The 18,596-nt window shown below is 41.7% G+C and overlaps 1 protein-coding gene across 8 annotated transcripts in view; it reads left to right on the forward strand.

The window, feature by feature from the left end:
- The window catches only part of Slc10a7 (solute carrier family 10 member 7), a 254,156-nt gene that overhangs the window by 59,827 nt on the left and 175,733 nt on the right, over window positions 1-18,596 (forward strand). For 7 of the 8 annotated variants that reach the window (XM_036187490.1, XM_036187492.1, XM_036187488.1 and 4 more), the window contains exon 5: window positions 17,120-17,158. The exons of the other annotated variant lie outside the window; for it this stretch is intronic. In XM_036187490.1, coding sequence (XP_036043383.1) covers window positions 17,120-17,158 — 39 coding nt within the window. The remainder of the gene's footprint in view (window positions 1-17,119; window positions 17,159-18,596) is intronic. 8 annotated transcript variants of the gene reach the window in all.

The following is an 18,596-nucleotide window of genomic DNA, read 5'->3' on the forward strand; positions in this document are numbered from 1 at the left end:
TATTCCTCCAAGAAATGATCACTTTGATAATGACAGAAAAGGATTCATTTTCTTTGTGGTTTTTCGAGATAGGGTTTTTCTGTGTAGTTTTGGTACCTGTCTTGGATCTTGCCCTGTAGAGCAGGCTGACCTCGAACTCACAGAGAGTGCTCTGCCTCCTGAATGCTGGGGTTAAAGGCGTGCGCCACCACCGCCCGGCATGGATTATTTTCTAATAACATACAATTATTGCTATTTCTATTGAATGATTTTTTTTTAGTTTGGATTTAGTATACATTATCACATGATCACATACCTAGGTGTAATTTTGGCTTGAGCATCAAGACAAAGGTTCCTGCCATTCATTCACTATCAGACATTGCATTTTAATAAGCTCTAGTTAAATGACATATTCCACAATGGCGGTAGGGCCAGATTTTATGTTTCTGTGTGGCTCTTTTTATTATGAAAGCATTATATGCTGTGAGTGATAATCTGAAAAATATAACCAAATTATTTCTTTACTTACTGGTAGATAACCATATTCTTAGGCATATCCTATGTGTACTTAGCACTTCATCAACTTATGGTTTTGTTATTTAAAATAACGTTATGATTTTTGTGCTAAATCATTTGTTAGTGTCATATCATTCTCTCTCTTTTTTTTTTTTCCTTTATACAGTGGAGTGAGGACTGAACCCAGGGCCTTATTCTTGCTTGAGCTAATTCCCCAAACTCCTTCTTAGATAAGATTTTAGAAGTGGCATTGTTGTGGCAAGTGAAATACATGACCTTTTTAAGACTGATGGAGATGTTGGTACTTGCCTTCCTCCTAGCAAGACTAGAAAGGGGCAAAGGTACCTTTCTCCCCAGCTCTTCTGTCACACACGTAGTTATTTTGAAAGATATTGTGGAAATGTCTATTCAATAAACGGTTTTATTCTGCCCACCCTGTTCCTGTCACTCGCATTTTCAAGTGTGGTCTAGAGGGTGACGTTTAAGATACTGCTGTGCTAAATCACTGTGACCACCGACGGCACTGGTACCCACGAATGCTTCATTGAGTGAGATCGCTCACCATGTTACAGGCGGAGTCACATCCGAAGGTCTTGGCTTTCTGAACTTAAATAAGAATGTTGGGCCGTTAGAGTGAATCCTTCTGTGAGGTCTCTTCTTGCCCCCCCCCACTTTTTTTTTTAAAGAAAGTCACTTACAGATATAAAACATTTGACCAGAAGAAAGCCTCAGGTTGTCAGAGTTACTTATACACCGCTGTTCAGCTTGCTCTCTTTATTAAATCATCTCCTGGCAGTCCATTAGTTGTGACGATACGGCGATTGCATGGCCCACTAAGCTAATATACCCTCAGTCACTAACAGAAGGATACCCTTAATAAAAATTTGAAGTCAATTTAGTGCTTTGCTGCTTGCTGACTAGTGTTCTACTTTTTAGTGTGTCTGTGTGATTTCCTTGCCATGTATTTTTGATATGCATGTATATTCCATCTACATAGTATATTAGAGTCAGATAAAGATTAATGGCCTGGGGAAGCAAGACTGTTTAGAAGCTCTTCCTTGTAATTCCAGTTCAGCCACTGTCAGAGATTATGTCCTCTTGAGCAGGGCCCTTTCCACCCTAGGCTACTGTCCAATTAGGAAATTGGGAAACTTTCTCTGCTTCTTCTGTAGGGATTACTCTATTGTTTGTAGATAGAAATGATGCCTTGAAGCTTGTTTTTCAACTCAGCTGTGATCTTTATAGGACATAAAATGAATCACTGTTCTGTCTATACAAATCAGAAAACCCCCACCTTATCAGTGGTGCGCTATAAAGGAGAAAGCTTACTCAACTAACTTCAAATAGTGTTTCGTTACTGAAAAGTATATTCTATTAGTCTTTATTTGAAAAGAAGGAAACAACTTAAATTTTAATAGTGAGTTTATGTCTTAGCAGAATTATTTATTTATTTAGCAAAAGTCATGTTATAACCATTTGCTAATTATTGACATGTTAAAGATGTTTTGGGGAAGTTGGAGTGAGTGTCATTGTCCTAAGATAACAGCAGGTGGTTCGATGCCATACTCTATTTCTCTCCTAGTCACTTTGACAACACGGTCACTCAGACACAGGCTCAGGAAGGACTGAGTCTTCACGTGCTTTCTCCTGGAAGGTTATTCTAGGTCACTGGGGTGATGGCGCAGTGGGTAAAGTGCTTGAGGACCAGAGTGTAGACAGAGTTTTCCTGTCCCAACCGCCTGCTCTCAACTAATTGGCAGTTGCTTCCCAAATAACTGACTCAGAGACATAATATAAATTATAAATGCTCAGCTGGTAGCTCAGACTTGTTACTAGCTAACTCTTACACTTAATTAAGCCATATTATTTATGCTCTCCCACTGGCTCATGTCTTGTTATCTCATTTTCTACATGTCCTGTTTCTTCTGTGGCTGGCTGGTGTCTCCTCTGACTCCACTTTTCTCATCCCATCATTCTCAGTTTGGCTTTTCCACCTAACTTCATCCCGTTTAGCTTTATCCAGTCAGCTTGTTTATTAAACCAATATTAATGGCATCTGTTCACACACAGTGTACAGAGGATTATTCCACAGCACCCGAGTTCAAATCTCCCATCACAGCTGGGCACAGTAGTATGCATCTGTGGTTCTAGTGCTTACAGTGAGTGGGGTGGGTGTTTGGGAACAGGCCCATCCTCGGAAGCTTGCCAGCCTGCTATGTGCAGTGGCACGCAACCACAAGACCCCACCTCAAACAGGGTGGATGATGAGGACTGACATCTGAGATGTCTGACCTTCACATGTTTGCCATGTTTTGCATAAATAAACCTACACTCGTAGAAATGAACATGTGGCTGGGTGGTGGTGGAGCACGCCTTTAATCCCAGCATTTGGGAGGCAATGGCAGGCAGATCTTGGTGAGTTCAAGGCCAGCCTGGGCTATAGAGCGAGATCCAGGAAAGGCGCAAAGCTACACAGAGAAACCCTGGCTCGAAAAACCAAAACCAAACAAACAAAAGAAATGAACATGTGCACACACACAGATTTTTTTTTTTTTTTTTTTTTTTTAAATTTTCTAGAGCTGAGGACCAAACCTAAGGCCTTGTGCTTGCTAGGCAAGCGCTCTACCACTGAGCTAAATCCCCAACCCCCACACACAGATTTTTAAAGAAGTTATTCCAATCACTTTTTAATTTTTTAAAATGTTTTGGTGGTCTGTTATAGCCCAGCCCACTGATCATTCTTTATTATTATTTTTTTAAATAATTTTCTATTCCATCACATGCACTTATGCCCTTGCCTGCTTGCGTGCATGTGTACATGCATGTGTGTTTGTGTGTTGCAGTGCACATGTGTGGGTAGAGGACAACTTTCACGAGTTGGGGATCAAACTTGGGTCATCGGGCTTGGCAACAGCACCTTCCCACTGAGCCAGCCTGCTAGCCTGGCTGCCTGGCTGCCTGGCTGCCCGCCTGTGAGCGCCCTTCCTTTAAGTGACATTTTGGATTGCATTAATCTATTTAAATCCTACCTCTTCTTGTAGTTGCATTTAACAAGCTATTTGTGCTTTATTTGTGATGTGATGCTGGAGTTGAAAACACTGTAAGTTCAGTGAACCACCCCAAGCTGAAAGAGGTTTGTGTATGGAGCAATTGGGGCGTGGGTGCAAGAAAGAAGGCGGGTTTTCTGTGGGTCCTTTTAGAAGTGTTTACTTATCTCTGCTGTGGTGGCTTTTGATCTCTTTGACCGAGGACAGACACTTGTGTAAGGAGCAGCAGCTGGCCGTAGATTTTATGACATTTTGTACGATACCTGGGTTTTTATATAACCATCTAACTTAATCTCACAATAATTTTACGAAGCTGGCGTTACAGTGTCCAGTTGTTAAGCTGGTAACCCTGATGGTAGAGAGGCTGGGTCAAATGGTCCTCTTCCTGTGGCGGGCCACAAGGTTCGTTTCTCCTTTGGCTTCTTGTTTGGGTGGCATGTGGTCAAGCACTTGTCACTGCGAAGTCTGTCCTGTCCCCTGAGCTGCCCTTTCACTCCTGTCACAAAGCAGCTCATGTCTGCAGGAAGGTCATCTTCCTGATCCGCTGTGATGCTGGTCAACAGTCCATTGTCCTCCGGCCAATTTCCTCTCTTGCTCTCAGAAAATGTGGAAATCCGGAGGAGACCAACTTTGTTCTTGTTCTTTTTTCCTCAAGAAAGTGATGCCTTGTTAAATAAAGTTTATTTTTAAAATAAATTTTACTCGGGGGCTGGAGAGATGGCTCTGAGGTTAAGAGCACTGTTTGCTCTTCCAAAGGTCCTGAGTTCAATTCCCAGCAACCACATGGTGGCTTACAACCATCTGTAATGAGATCTGGTGCCCTCTTCTGGCCTGCAGGGACACATGCAGACAGAACACTGTATACATAAGAAATAAATAAATCTTTTTAAAAAATAAATTTTACTCATTAAGTCGATTTCTACTAAAACCCCTGTGGATATTTTGAGATTACAATGACTATTTAGGTCAATGTAGAAAGATTTGACATGTTAATATTGGAAGTTTTTTGTTTTCTTCTTCTCCTCCTCCTCCTCCTCCTCCTCCTCTTCTTCCTCTTCTTCTTCTTCTTCCTCTTCCTCCTCCTCCTCCTCCTCCTCTTCTTCTTCTTCGACAGGGTTTCTCTGTGTAGCTTTGCGCCTTTCCTGGAACTCACTCTGTAGCCCAGGCTGACCTTGAACTCACAGAGATCTGCCTGGCTCTGCTTCCCAAGTGCTGGGATTAAAGACGTTCGCCACCACTACCTGGAAGTTTTAAGCTCTATCTCTTCATCTGTTTTTATTTGTGTGTTGGGGTGGGTATGTGCTTATGTGTATGTGTTTGTGTCTGTGGGAATACTTATGCAGGTCTGAGTACATATGTATACACCTGTCCAGATACCAGAGGTCAACTTTGCGTGTGATTTCTCAGGATGGCTGTCTACCTTGGTTTTGGAGACAAGGTCTTGAACTGGGCCCTGAAGCTAGGCCAGCCAGCCAGTAACCCCCAGGCATCCCCCTGCCTCCCCCTCCTCCTCAGCTCTGAGATTCCACACATGTATCACCATACTTTTCCATGGGTCTGGGTTTGAACTCAGCTCCCCCTTGTACTTGTACCACAAGCATTTTACTGCCTGAGCCATTGCCCTGAACCAGTCCCTAGTTAGGAATTTACATTTTTCTTCTGTTGATGTTCTATAGGTTTTAAAATCTAAGTTCTGTAACTCTTAACTTTTTTTCCTTTAAAGTTATTTATTTAAATATTTTTTAAGGTATAAGTGCTCCATCTGCATGTATCCCTGCAGGCCAGAAGAGGGCATCAGATCCAATTACCGATGGTTGTGAGCCACTATGTGGTTGCAAGGAATTGAACTCAGGACCTCTGGAAGAGCAGTCAGTGCTCTTAACCACTGAGCCATCTCTCCAGCCCCTATTAAACTGTTGTTATATTACTTATAAATACTACTTTTATTAATTTCAATTTAAAATTATTCCTTGTTGGTATATAGAAATATGTTGTTTTGTATGTAGATTTTATGTTCTGTGACAATGAAAACTGCACTTACTTTTTCTTGTTTTTAACGGGGAGCTAGGACAGTAAAATATAAATTTCTGGTTTATTTCATTTCATTTCTAGCCTGTATACCTTTATTCCTTTGTCTTGCATTATTTCACAGCTAGGACCTTCAGGCAGTCAAGGTAAAAAATCAAACCAGATTAGGGAGGAGAATTTAAAGTTTGTTATTGCATAAAGGAAATAAACGCAGGCTTGTGTAGGAAACCACGGAATCCAAAAGTCAGATACATAAAGGTAGACAATTGCAGGTTGGCTTTTATAGCAAAAGTGTGAGAATTGTTTTGCCTTCAGCATGGATGGTCATCACATTGGCGGCTTCCACACAGCAGAGGATTGGCTAGTAGCAATTTTTTTTTTTTTGTCAGTGTTTGAAGGCAGTTTTAAGTTTTACTCATAATTATCAGAGGCATTTAAAAGGCAAACCCAAGTTAAATTTCATATCTATTTGCAAGTTATGGGAAGTTAAGACCATTTTCCTGGCATAGCTGCCTTTTTCTGCTCTGGGGACTCTTATCCTTGGTCTTCATGTGGCCTCAGTAAGGCCAGGGCTAGTTATGAGTAGTAGGAACAACATAGCCTCATTCCATTGCTGTGTTTGGAACATTCTTATGAATTTTAATTTTCTAAGTTGTGTGTGTACACGTGTATTTGCCTGTTTGTGGGCACACATATGTATGTTTGCACATCCATGTGTGTGAGCTCGGAGGCTGAAGTTGGGTGTGTCTTCCTGATGGATTTTCGTTTTATTTACTGGGGCAGCGGCCCTCACTGAATCCAGGGAGTACCAGTTATCTGGTCTAGCCAGCCAGCTTGCCCTGGGGGATGCTCTCCGCCTCTTGATCAAGGGTTGGGGTTGCAGGTGGGCGGTCCCATGCCTGGCTTTTATGGAGACGTTGAGGATTGAACTCTCATCCTCTTGCTTGCATACTAAGGACCTTATCCACTAAATCATTTCTCCAGCCTCTAGTTCTCTGAATCTTTTTTTTTTTTTTTTTTTTTTTTGATTTTTTGGGACAAGGTTTCTCTCTCTAGCTTTGGAGGCTGTCCTGGAACTTGTTTTGTAGACCAGGCTGGCCTTGAACTCACAGAGATCCACCTGCCTCTGCCTCCCAAGTGCCACCACTGCCCAGCTGTTCTCTGAATCTTTAGCCACAGATATATGTGTCTCGCTCTGTCCCAGGCTGGGCTTAAACTTTCAGTTTCCTGCCTCAGCCTCCTGAGTGCCGGGAATACAGGCAAGTGCCACCACTTTGTCACATAGTTGTGAGATGTCTACTTAAAAAAAATCAATGATATGTTTGAGTGCCTTGATTGATTTTTCAAATAATAAACCAATTATGTATTCCTAAAGTAAACCCCATTGCACAATGAAGCATTTCTGCATATTGTTAGGTTCAAATAATTAAAAATTTACATAGGCTTTTGTGCCTATCTATATAAAAGAGAACTATTTTCTGCTGTTCTTGTGATGCTTTAGATGGCTTTGATGTTGGGCTATGTTTGGATGATTTTCACAAAATTAATATTTCTTCTTTAAATGTTACATTAGGGCCTGGGGTACTGGCTGCCAAGCTTGATAACCCAAGTTCTGTTCCCAGAGCCCACAGGTGTGGAAGAAGAGAACAGAGACCCACAGCTTGTCTTTTAAGCTCCATATTGCACAATGGGGTGTGTACATACATGCACATGCATACATACATAAATATAAAACAAATCATATTACAGCCAGGTGTGATGGCACATGCCTTTAATCCTCCCAGCACTTGAGAGGCAGAGGCAGGTGGAGCTCTGTGAGTTTAAGGCCAGCCTGGTCTACAGAGTGAGTTCCATACAGCCAGGGCTGCACAGAGAAACTCTCTTTTGAAAAACCGAAAAAAAAAAAAAAAAGGCTATTAGAGCCAATACTGAATACTGATACTGATGTTCCTTCCTCTGAAGAATCAGTTCACTGTTTATTGCTGAGGACCTGTAATGGCAATAAGGGACCCCTCATTAAAAAAAAAAAAAAAAATCTCAAAAGAGTATGTCAGAAAAGGGAAGAGTCTGGTGCTGAAAATGTGATTTCTAATGTGTAATCTGAATCCAAAACTCTTTGACCGAAGACTCAGAAGGGTGGACAGGCTCTATTTGTTTGTGACTTTGGTGGCACCTTTTTGAGGAAAGGGACCTTGAGTGCATGGCCTTTGGTCCATGGCAGCCCTGTGACTCTATGGAAAGCTGATTATTACTGTTGAAAAGCTGATGGGAGAGTGGTTGCTGAGGGATTGATCCAATGCTCTCTTGAGAAGTGCTGAGGTCCTCAGCCCTAATGGATGGAAAAGAGCAGAGATTACAGAGCTGAGTAGCGAGAGTCTAAAATGTGTAAGAAACCCTAGATTGCTCTGACACAGGTTGTCACTTCCGTTTTGTGGACGCCCTTCTACACAAAGTGCCAAGGGAGTTTTTGGCCAGATTTTCTCCTGGTGTGCTGAGAGCTTCGTCCATGGTTGGCACTGAGTAGCAGTTCCATTAATTGATCAGAGAAACGCTTGTTGTGTGTGCACTAGGAGATACTGAACGGCCTCCTGCAAGAAGGAGTCATTAACTGCCAGGTGTTCTTAACTCTTTCAAGTCATTGATTTATTTGAGGCTGTTGTCCTTAACTGTGACTTTATAAGCTATTGACTTTTTGTATTCCAAGGCCTGGTTTTATGGTTAAGCTTGACAAATTTGTGTTGCACAAATGAATGAGTAGAGGAATATTTTCTTTAGTCCTTTTTGGTAGAGTTTGGAAAAGAAAGATAAAGAAAAATCAAACTTCAAGAATATCAGCAAATTGGCATTATCAAAAGAGATAATGTCAAGTACTATGTCATAATTTAACCAATTTCTATTCATCTTCATCCTAGATATTTATATGAGTTTAATATGGTATTTTAAAACAAATCTTAAGGGTCTTGAATTGAAGACTAGGTGTTCTGGTTTGTAGCACAGTTCATCCCTTCAATAGTGATGATACAGTGAAGATGACCAGCTAGGTGGTTTCCCCTTGATACTGTCTTTGGGTCATTCAGCTTTTAGCCACACATTAACTGAGCACCACCTGATAGACACACTGTTATGCTATATTCACCCAAAGGATGATGAACGAGCCTCCAAAATTCTAATTATGCTTAATATCTAACGTTTATTTTATGTTTTTCCCCCTTACTAAATATATAAGCAATACAAAAATCAAAAACCAACACAGAGGAGAAAATGTTTATAATCCTGGTGTCTCACATAACCATAACCACTTTAATATATTGGCTTCTGCATAGTTATTTAGTATTTTACAATTTAAATGTAAAAGCCATTATCTATGGCTGGCTGTTTAAACTCATGCATGTGCTAGCCTGTATGGCTGGCTATAAGAGAGAGGGCAGCAGCATGGCCTGGAGAGGACTTCTCTCTGGCTTTGCTGCTATACTATATGACCTTGGGAAAGACCTCTTTCCTCTCTTGAGTTTATTTCTTCATTGTCAAAGGCTTGTCACTGAATCCAAGGACCTGCCCACTAGAATATTCTGATTTCATTGAAACTGAGATTTCAGGAGGAAGTCACATGAATTTCAAAGATAAAGGATATTTGCAAGTCTTCCCCTAGGCTGTAGTGAAATTTTATTATTGTGTACCAGTTTCACTTAAAGTAATTGTTTTTCCCAGAACCAGAACCACTGTCTGAACTGATGGATCTCTGAGCTGATAAATGTTTTGAGGAAAATGCAAAAAGGATCCTTTTAGGCTGACTAGAAATAACTGAAGACTCTGTAGTGTTTCCAGTGCCTGGTACTCCATGACAAAAGCATGCCATGGACTAAAGCCCTGCAGCTGCTATTGGATTCTTTTTGCACCTCAAGAAAATTGATTTTGCCCTCTGTCTTTGGTGCTATGTGTACTGTGAGAGTGGATTGGTATGCAAGGGGCTGGTGCATATTAGGCACCCGAGCTCTAAAAGTGTTAAAAGGCTTGTCTTAGAAGGGTCATTTGCACATTAAACGGTTTTTGTTGAACAGTTAAGATGTCCTCTTACTTTTGCCATTCTGTATGAGGACTTTTTCTTTTCTTTTTTTTTTTTATGCATTTTAACAGTTATTTAAGAGTCCCCATGTGCTGAGAAAGGAATCTGAATGTATGTGCCTTAAAAAAAATAAGCCTGTTACAAATAGTGCAGGCCGTTCCGTCAACACCATCCAAGGACTAGTAACCGACGTTGGGACAATATGTAAAAATACAGCTTGTGAAAGATTTCCTTTATTAACTGTCATCATCCACAGAATATATGTTCAAATAAACGGTGTGTAATAACTAAATTTGAGATTAATAGGCCCCATAAGGAACAGCGAAGTCATTCAGAGTAGTTGGTGAGAAATGGGCTGTGAGCCTGCGCCATGCACACATTGTCCTGCTTACACGCTCTCTCTGGCCCCATTGCCATTTGTCACTGTCGGCCGACTCCGTTCTCATTAACGCACGCCAGCACAAAAGCAACTTCATTTTCTTAAGAGAAGAGGACACCTGATTCAATTTAGTGCCTAGAAACAGGAACTTGCATATTTTTTTCCATGCCTGAATTGAGAAGAATAGTTACAAACAAGAGTAGCAACACCGCTCATCTCAAGAGAAAGGATATCCAAAACCAATTTTTTTTTTTTCCATCATGGTATCAAGAAATGGATCTGCAGAAATTAGGAAGAATTATAGTTGACTCCTGGAACAGCAATTCGATAGTGGACATTTCCTCTCAAGTAGGATATGTGTCAACATTCATAGAAACATGTCATTGTGTTCCTTCCAGCAGTGGCGTTTAGGCCAAGAACTGCAGTGTTCCAAACTGAGACTCTAACTGGTGGATGCTTTGTAACCATACTAGCCTTTTCTTTTTCATGTGACAGTTGATTTAAGAAGCTGTTTCATTTCTAAGGTAGTTTTATATTGTCTTTCAATCTGCCTCTCATCCCCAGCCGCCACCCTCACTGTAGATAGGATGGCAGCATTGAGTGAAAGACCTTTTTGTCAGTGTTAGGGAGGAAGAAGTTACTTCATCTTAGCTGATGGACTGTTTGTGTAGGATGCCTGTCTAGGTGAACAGGCAGACATCCCACCGTCTTGCTTAAGAATAAACTTTGCATTCTAATTGGCATTTCTTGAGACTAGGCATTTGGATAAATCACTATAGATCATTATATCTAAAGATTGTAAATCATCAGCAATGATCTACTGGGCTGGTTGTTAAAGTGTGGGAATTTTGCTTTTAATTTTTGGCCTTTTATTAACATTTGTTTGTTTGTTTGTTTGGTGTGTGGGGTGTGAGTGTGTGTGTGTGTGTGTGTGTGTGTGTGTGTGTAAGTGTGGAAGTCAGAGGAGAACCTGTAGGAGTTGGTTCTTTCCTACAGTGTGGGTTCCAGGGAGCAAACTCGGGTTGTCAGGCTTACAGCAAGTATGTTTACTTGCTGAACTTCCAGCCAGCTCCCCATTTGGACCTTTTGTCTCCACATTCCTCCCAATCCTCATAGACCAACAAGGTCACATTATGGACAAAGAAGGAGGACCAGAATTTTGGAGCGGAATAGGGCATGGGGTGGGAGGGGCTTTGGTTTTGCTGATCTACTCTTAGGTAATGGGACTGACTGAAAGGCATAGAAGGTTCCAGAGGCCTTTAAGAGCAAGAAGGGAATAACCACTCCAGGAAGTCAAGGGTCAGGCTTTGAGGATCAGAGGACTGGGATGGTGAGAGACAGGCACCCAAATCATGATAATATTTGGTGAAGAAATTACCATCTAGGGCATTTCACAGCTTCTTCAGACCTTCTGCAATGTGGTTAAGCTTTCTGTTTTCTTTGTCTTTTCTTTTATTCATTTCATAAAAACCCAGTGATTTTTACCATCTGAGAAGAGCAAATCCCTGGCCACCTGAGAATCTGTCAGATTAGCTGGTGACCACAGTGGAGAGTGTGTGTCAGTTGGACAAGTGCTGATCACACTCTGTTCGTTCTTGCTCCAGGATGCAGTAACCACAGAAGTCATGCAGAGGGAAGAACACTGGGTTTAGCAGCCCTAGGTTTCAGCCACATGCTCTCCCTTGTTACAGACTATAGGTGCCATTTTCTCATTTCTATTGTCTTTACATGGCAGTAAGGATCAGCTGTGGCTGACAACAGATAGACACCTGTCCTGCTCTTGGAAACACACAGAGGAGCCTGGAATAACCACATCTATTCCGGAGTGTCTCAAGTTCTGCTTGCCCATCTCCTAGTAGCATCAGATCATAGCACCTTAGAGGCTGTGGCAGGACTTATGTTACTGGTAGCTCTCCCACAGGTGCAGTCTTTTGGCACTCCTTTAACCCCACTCCCAAGGCCTCAGCTCCCATCCTACCCTTGGAAGCCAGAGCCTGGGCTTCTTCCACCATGGATATGCCTGCAGCATCAGCTCCTTTGCGTTGTCACTCTGGCGTGGCTTGACTTCTCTGTGTCTAGAGTCTGTTTCATTTTGGTTCGGCTAAATGTCTGTAGTGCTATGTTCCAGCCCCTTCATTGAATGGTGTGATTGTAAGGATTGTAAACCTGAGGTACTTTTCCACATCTTCCCTTGACAGCTGCTCCATCGGTCTCACGGTCATGTGCTTAGCAATCTGGATTTACTCATTGTTATTAAATAACATTAAGTAATAAGAATTAAAAAACAGTAAGTTTCGGATTACACTTTGGATTACAACTTCACCCCAGCCTTTAATCCTTTATCTAGATAGCTATTGCCAGAATCTCTTCTGGAGTGTAGTCTCAAAACGAGTCCAGAACAAAGGTGAGTGTCCCGAGGCCTTCCTCAGGTTCACATGGCATTGAGATGACATTGCACCATCACAGAGCTGAAGTGTACCTTGTCCAGACTCCTGCCCTCCCCCTTTGCCCCTGCCTCACTATGGTTTGTTCTAAGCAGAGTCCCATCTTGGTTGCTTCTAGTCAAGAAGCGAGTGCCTGTCTCTGGTTTGATATACCTTCCTGCTCAGCCACTGAGGTTAAATGACACACCATTATGTTTCTAAGAACTCTTACAGCATGGACCCTCTTTGGCCAAGCTGCCAGTCATATCTGTCATGTTTTTATTATTTCCATTGTTGGCTTGCTTGTAAATGGCTTCCTACCCCCAACTTGAGATGAGGAATGAGCTTTCTCCCTGAAGGAAGAGAGCAGGTCAGACAGTAATTCTGGGAGTTCCCATTGCTTACTCCTCCTTCGTCTAGTTTCCATCTCAGCTGTGCAGAAGAAGGGCACCCTGGCCCAGCTTTGACACCTTTTCACAAGTGCTGAGATTATGTTTGGTGTCTGACTTGCGGGTACTCTCCACATAGGCTCTCTACCTTAAAACATTATTGGGAATTAGGACAGCCGTAATCATCCTTTCAACATCTTAGAAACATTTCCTTATACTGCAACCAGGAGGCAGGACACTCAGCAGTGAGAGCCGGGTACTTCACAGATGAGCTTGTACTGAATCATTCCTGTTCTACATAGTGGTGGGTTTAGTTTCTTATTTAGTAATGAGCAAGAGGAGGACAGAGGATGAGCACCAAGATGGGAGACTTGGGTAGGCCCACAGTGTTAATATAGTAGAAGGGACCAGGCACGCTTCTGAGGTCCAGAGTATGAAGCCTAGGCAGAACCCTTCGCTCCTAGGATTTGTGGGCTTTGGGCTTTCTATAAAGTAGAACTTGACAGTATTCCATTCAGCAATGGAAATTACTGTTTCTGTGACTTCAAAGCTCTGTCTCCGTTGTTTTCAGGCTTTAAGGAAATTTATTCTAAATTATTACAGATAGATTACGAAAAAAGTCTAATTTTACTAAGTCACTTAATAAAGGTGTGTTACATAAAACATAATGAAACATCAGTAAAATACCTTACTAGAAGTACTGAAAGCAATACATTAGCTACAAATAAAGTGTGAGGGAAGCCAGTCACCTCAGAGCTAATAGACCACTGCAATGTTTCTGTAGTTACCATCAATCTAACTGCCCATCAAATGTAATTCCTTTAGTTACATACTTTGCAGATGGAATTGGAGGTAGAAAGTGAGAATGTTGTGTAGATCACTCATCTAACATTCCTCAGTCATTTAATTTTTTTTTTTTTTTTTGTAACATTTATAGAAGGTATTCTGTGAATCAGGTGCTATCCTAGGCTGTAAGGATACAAGCAACTCTGAACAGATAAGACAAGATTGTTGATGTAATGGAGCATTCTAGAGGGGGTATGAGTTTTGATATTGTTTTAATTGTTCTGTCTATTGGCTTTATGTCACTGAGATGACCAACTTAAGAAGCAAGATGGTTTTAGAGGCTTCTGGCCTGTCCCTGTCCTTTGAGCCTGTGGTAGCCAATACACCATGGCAGACCGGGTGGCAGAGGAGATTTGTTTATCTGAAACAGAAGAGGGAATCAAGAAGGGGTTGAGGTCCCAGGAGTATCTCTGGCATCATATCCCTGGTGATCCAACATTCTCCAAGTATGCTCCACTTCCTAAAGGCTCCATCTGCTGGAGACTAAGCCTTGGCATGTGGTCCTCAGGACCTTCCGATTCCAGCTGCAACAGTGGGCAGTGAAGTGCTGTAGAGCCCAGTCTCCCCTTCAGAGCAGACTCCCTGTGGCAGCTCATAACTCACTTCAGTTCAGAAAGCTTGTATTCTCTTTAAAGATTTTTGTTTAAAATATGTAAGGACAATAGTGTGTGTGTGTGTGTGTGTGTGTGTGTGTGTGTGTGTGAGAGAGAGAGAGAGAGAGAGAGAGAGAGAGAGAGAGAGAGAGAGAGAGATGAGGAGGGTGTTGTCTAAAGGCCAAATGTTTGCTTGCCATTGTTTATCTTGGAGCTTTCTAGCACAATGATATTTGCTTCAAAGGGTGGTTTTTCTGAGCTGCTGAGCAGCCAGCAAGAGCCATCACCAACATGCAGAGTAGGAACTAAAGTACTAACTCTATTTTGAAATCAGTCATTACATTTTGGCACAAGGAGAGTAAAGTGAACAAGAAGTGGCTTACCATCCCGCTGTCCCACAGTCCTGTCAGATGTAGAAAGACAACACAGTAAAAACAGAAATTAAAAGCCAAACAGGCTTTTTCTTGCTGATAGTATGAGGTATCAGATCCAGTCCCCTGGGTCTGTCAGTCCTTAGAATCTGCCCATCACAGACTAGCTTAGTAGGAGAGGTAGACTTCTTTCTGGAATTCTGTAAATGTGTTCACTTCATGCCTGGGATGAACTTCATCCCATCCCTGCCTTAGAAGACCCTTGCCTGCAGTGGGTCAGGGAGGCATGTGAACAGAGTCCAAGAGAGTGTGACAGGTGCCACGGTGGAGAGGAGAGCAGGTGTCCTAGCGGCAAGCATGAGTCTGTTCAGGCCACCTGTGAGTGTTGTGCATATATGCTAAGTTTTGTATGGGGTGCTGGCTCACTGAAAACTTGGAAGGATGGGTCCACAAGCTGATTTGTTAAGATAACCGAGGGTTGTTTAAGGTCCTCCCCACTCCTTGAAGGGGGAATTAATTATTTTAGATCAGGGAGCCCTCCCTAAATCAGAAAAAAGTCTCTGAAACTCTTGAAACCATATTTCTGTCGTGTACTGCTGCTGTAGAATTGAGCCTAAGATTGGGGTCAGTATCTAGCTTCATCAGGCCATTGGAGCACCTGGGACTCTTCAAACAAACTTCACAAAAGTTTGTTGATTTCACTGCCTGGGTGGATGGCATAGCAGAGAATCCAGATCTTCCCCACAATCAGAGCACAGTTAAGGAGGTGGCTGGTGCCGTCTCCCCGTGGCCCCATCCCCATGAAGCATGACTTAGGTTTGGATCACAGAGGCCAGCCAGCAGGGGTGACTGGGTTGGAGGTCTGTCAGTGCTTTAACTTGGACTTGTGTGCTCTGCTTGTAGTAACCCACATTCGGTAAGTGCCGGGCAGGCGTACTTGCTCCTGGTAGAAGCTTAGGAGAAGGTCTGAAGATGATTTGCAAGGAGGAGCTCCAGTGGGAAGCTTGTTTCTTTCTTTGAATAAGCTAAATCTATCTTAAGCATAAAGTGCAGCCGGTGTTCCCTGTTGCTCTGACCACAACCCACTTGTACCCCCTTTTATTTTTTTCTGTGTGTGAAACTTTCCTGCAATTGTCCATAATGGAATTCTAGGGAGATGCCTAAAATATGTTGCTATAGTTTATAATTGTCATTTGTAATATTTTATATAGGTGAATCTTTTTCTCCCTCCTTCCTCATCTCTCCCAGTACAACACAGAGAGCCATATGCCACTGTCTCTGTCAAGAAGCAAGGGTTTCCCTGGCCTATGGTTGTCGCCTGTGTTCATGCCACAGAAGAGCTGGGGTCCAGTGCCATCTTTTATTGATAGGATCAGCAAAGGAGAAATCTAATGAAATTATCAAAGCTTTGAATTAATTATGAAGTGGCATGAGAGAGCCAAGCTCTCTGGAGCCGGTGATCTCATTAGCCATTCACTCCCATTGCATCCTCCCGTGGAGCAGAAGGCATTTTCAGGGACAGCCTAGCCATGCTTGGACTTGAGTCAAACTTGCTAAACTGATGGCCTCTTTTCCTACATTGCGGCCGGGAATGTCCCTAACGACTAACCGCCACTGCTCTGGACTTGCTGGGCATTGGAGTAGGTTTTCTCTACATGCTTTTGGCTTTTGCCTAGTTTTGGTTTTCTTTTTTCTTTCCTTCTTTCTTTCTTTCTTTCTTTCTTTCTTTCTTTCTTTCTTTCTTTCTTTCTTTCTTTCTTTCTTTCTTTCTTTTTTCCCTTCTCTCATTTTCTTTCATCCAATAAGATGTACAAGTTTTCCCCATTCTGAGTAATGTGAAAAGCCCCCAGGACTATGGCGTGTAGCTTCGTGGAACACAGGGACTGACTTGGTTGAGGGTGGATAGCCTCTGCACTGGCCTCGGGAATGCTTTGGTAAGCAGAATCGATCATTTCTTCTTTAATTTTGGCTACCAATTGCACATTTTCTTGCTTGTTCTAATGAAGAAATGATTAGCATAACAATAGTTCTCCTGCTCTCAACTGTCCTGTCCCTGGTGCTAAAGTGTGGGACAACAGCTGTCACCTGGTGATGACAGCTCATTATTAGGGAACAGCTAATGTTCGTTTCATTGTTTCCCACCTTAGTGATGCTCATTGTTATGTATAAATCAACTCTGGTTTTTCTAGTTCTAGCAGCAAAATCAATAACAACCAAGCTGTGATTTACTGTCCGATGGTTCTTTTGGACCATCATATTGTTTTGAAGCCTTTCCCTGCCTGCTTCTGAGGCCCATCATTGATAACATCCTAAGCTGCAGCCATCTGTCTTAGTAAACAAGAGGCCACTGGCATCTTGGAAAGCAGTGACTGACTTTCCTCTGTGGGGTCAGCGTTGAGGTTTTGAACAGTAGGGAAAGGGATCTTTGCTCGTCCTGTTGCTGTTCACTTTCAGTGAGTGTTTCTCCTGTTTATTTTCTTCATAGGCAGCTGCAATATTTAATTCAGCATTTGGAAGTTTTTTGGTGAGTACACATGGTTTAACTTTGCCTATTTTAATTTTTCTTAAGATAAATTGTTTTGCAGAAACGATTTAGTAAGCGCTAAACTTCTTTTGCTCTTTGAGATCTTTGCACATACCCTTAATTATTCCCTGAGGGAAATTGGTAAGTAAACACTAGTGAATATTCTCTTGCAATATATTTTGGAGGCTTGGGTTTAATAGTCCATTAATGGATTCAAGGAATCAATTAAAATGCGATGTGCCCCTTATAGAGGTTATATCGATATATTGATCCCTTAATGAGGTCTTTTAGATGATTATTATTTTGTGTCATGGGACCGAGGATTTCGAAAAGGAAACATGACCCAGCTGGTCAGAAAGGGAATGCTAATTTATGGTTGACACGTCATTTATTTTCTACATTTCCCTGTCAAAGAAGCTACCTACATATGATCTTGGATATGTCTGAGACATCTTTGTGGAACAATAACAAAAAAATTGATATGAGAATAATATAATTCATGAGTAAGTTGCAAGAAAATATAGCTTTAGAGATTTAAGTATAAATTATAAATAAAATGATTCAAATACAGTTCTACCTTTGCAAACAGAAACTCTACTTATGAGTCTATTGTTTTAAAATAAATTATCATAATACTTGATTTGTGTTCTGAAAGAATAGAGATAGAAAAAGGTTCCTGTATTTAGTAATGCTGTTTATACCTTCAAATTTACTAAATTCAGGAAAATAAATTAGAATATCTGTTTTAGGTGCAAAACACATTTACAGACCTACAATGTGGTGACTTAGAAATGGAGTAAGATCAGTGGAATGTAACTGGCTTGTGGATCTAGATGAAATACCCACTATGTGTGCTTAATGTGTTCTGTATTGTCTGCATTAAGTGACAGGTCAAACTTTAAAGCACATTGTTAACCCAGTGTTAATTCCCGAAATGCTAGCTTGCTTTTGAAGTCGTTGTCTTCTGGATGACACTGCTTCTGTGAAACACTGAAGTGTGTCCCATTCTTCCAGAGCCGTGTTTGGGTTTTGTTACTGTTGTTGTTGTTTGTATTTTGATGCCATATTTTTGTTGGGCTTAGAAGCAAAGTAATAAATTATATTTAAAAATAACCTCTTGTTCAGGCCTAGTAGCTACGCCTATAAGCCAGCACAGGGAAGGCTGAAGCAGTAAGATTGCCACAAGTTTAAGCCATCTTCAGCTGCATAATGAGACCCCGTTTCAAACAAAAAGAGAGAGACAGAGATAGAATGCACACACAGAGAGAGACTTTTAGAGAGAGATAGAGACAGAGAATGCACACACACAGAGACTTTTAGAGAGAGATAGAGACAGAGAATGTACAGAGACAGAGACAGAGAACACACACACACACACACATACAGAGAGAGAGAGATAGACAGAGACAGAGAGAGAGATACATAGAGACAGAGACCG

This window comes from Onychomys torridus, chromosome 5 (genome assembly GCF_903995425.1).
Source record: "Onychomys torridus chromosome 5, mOncTor1.1, whole genome shotgun sequence".
Taxonomy (NCBI): Eukaryota; Metazoa; Chordata; class Mammalia; order Rodentia; family Cricetidae; genus Onychomys; species Onychomys torridus.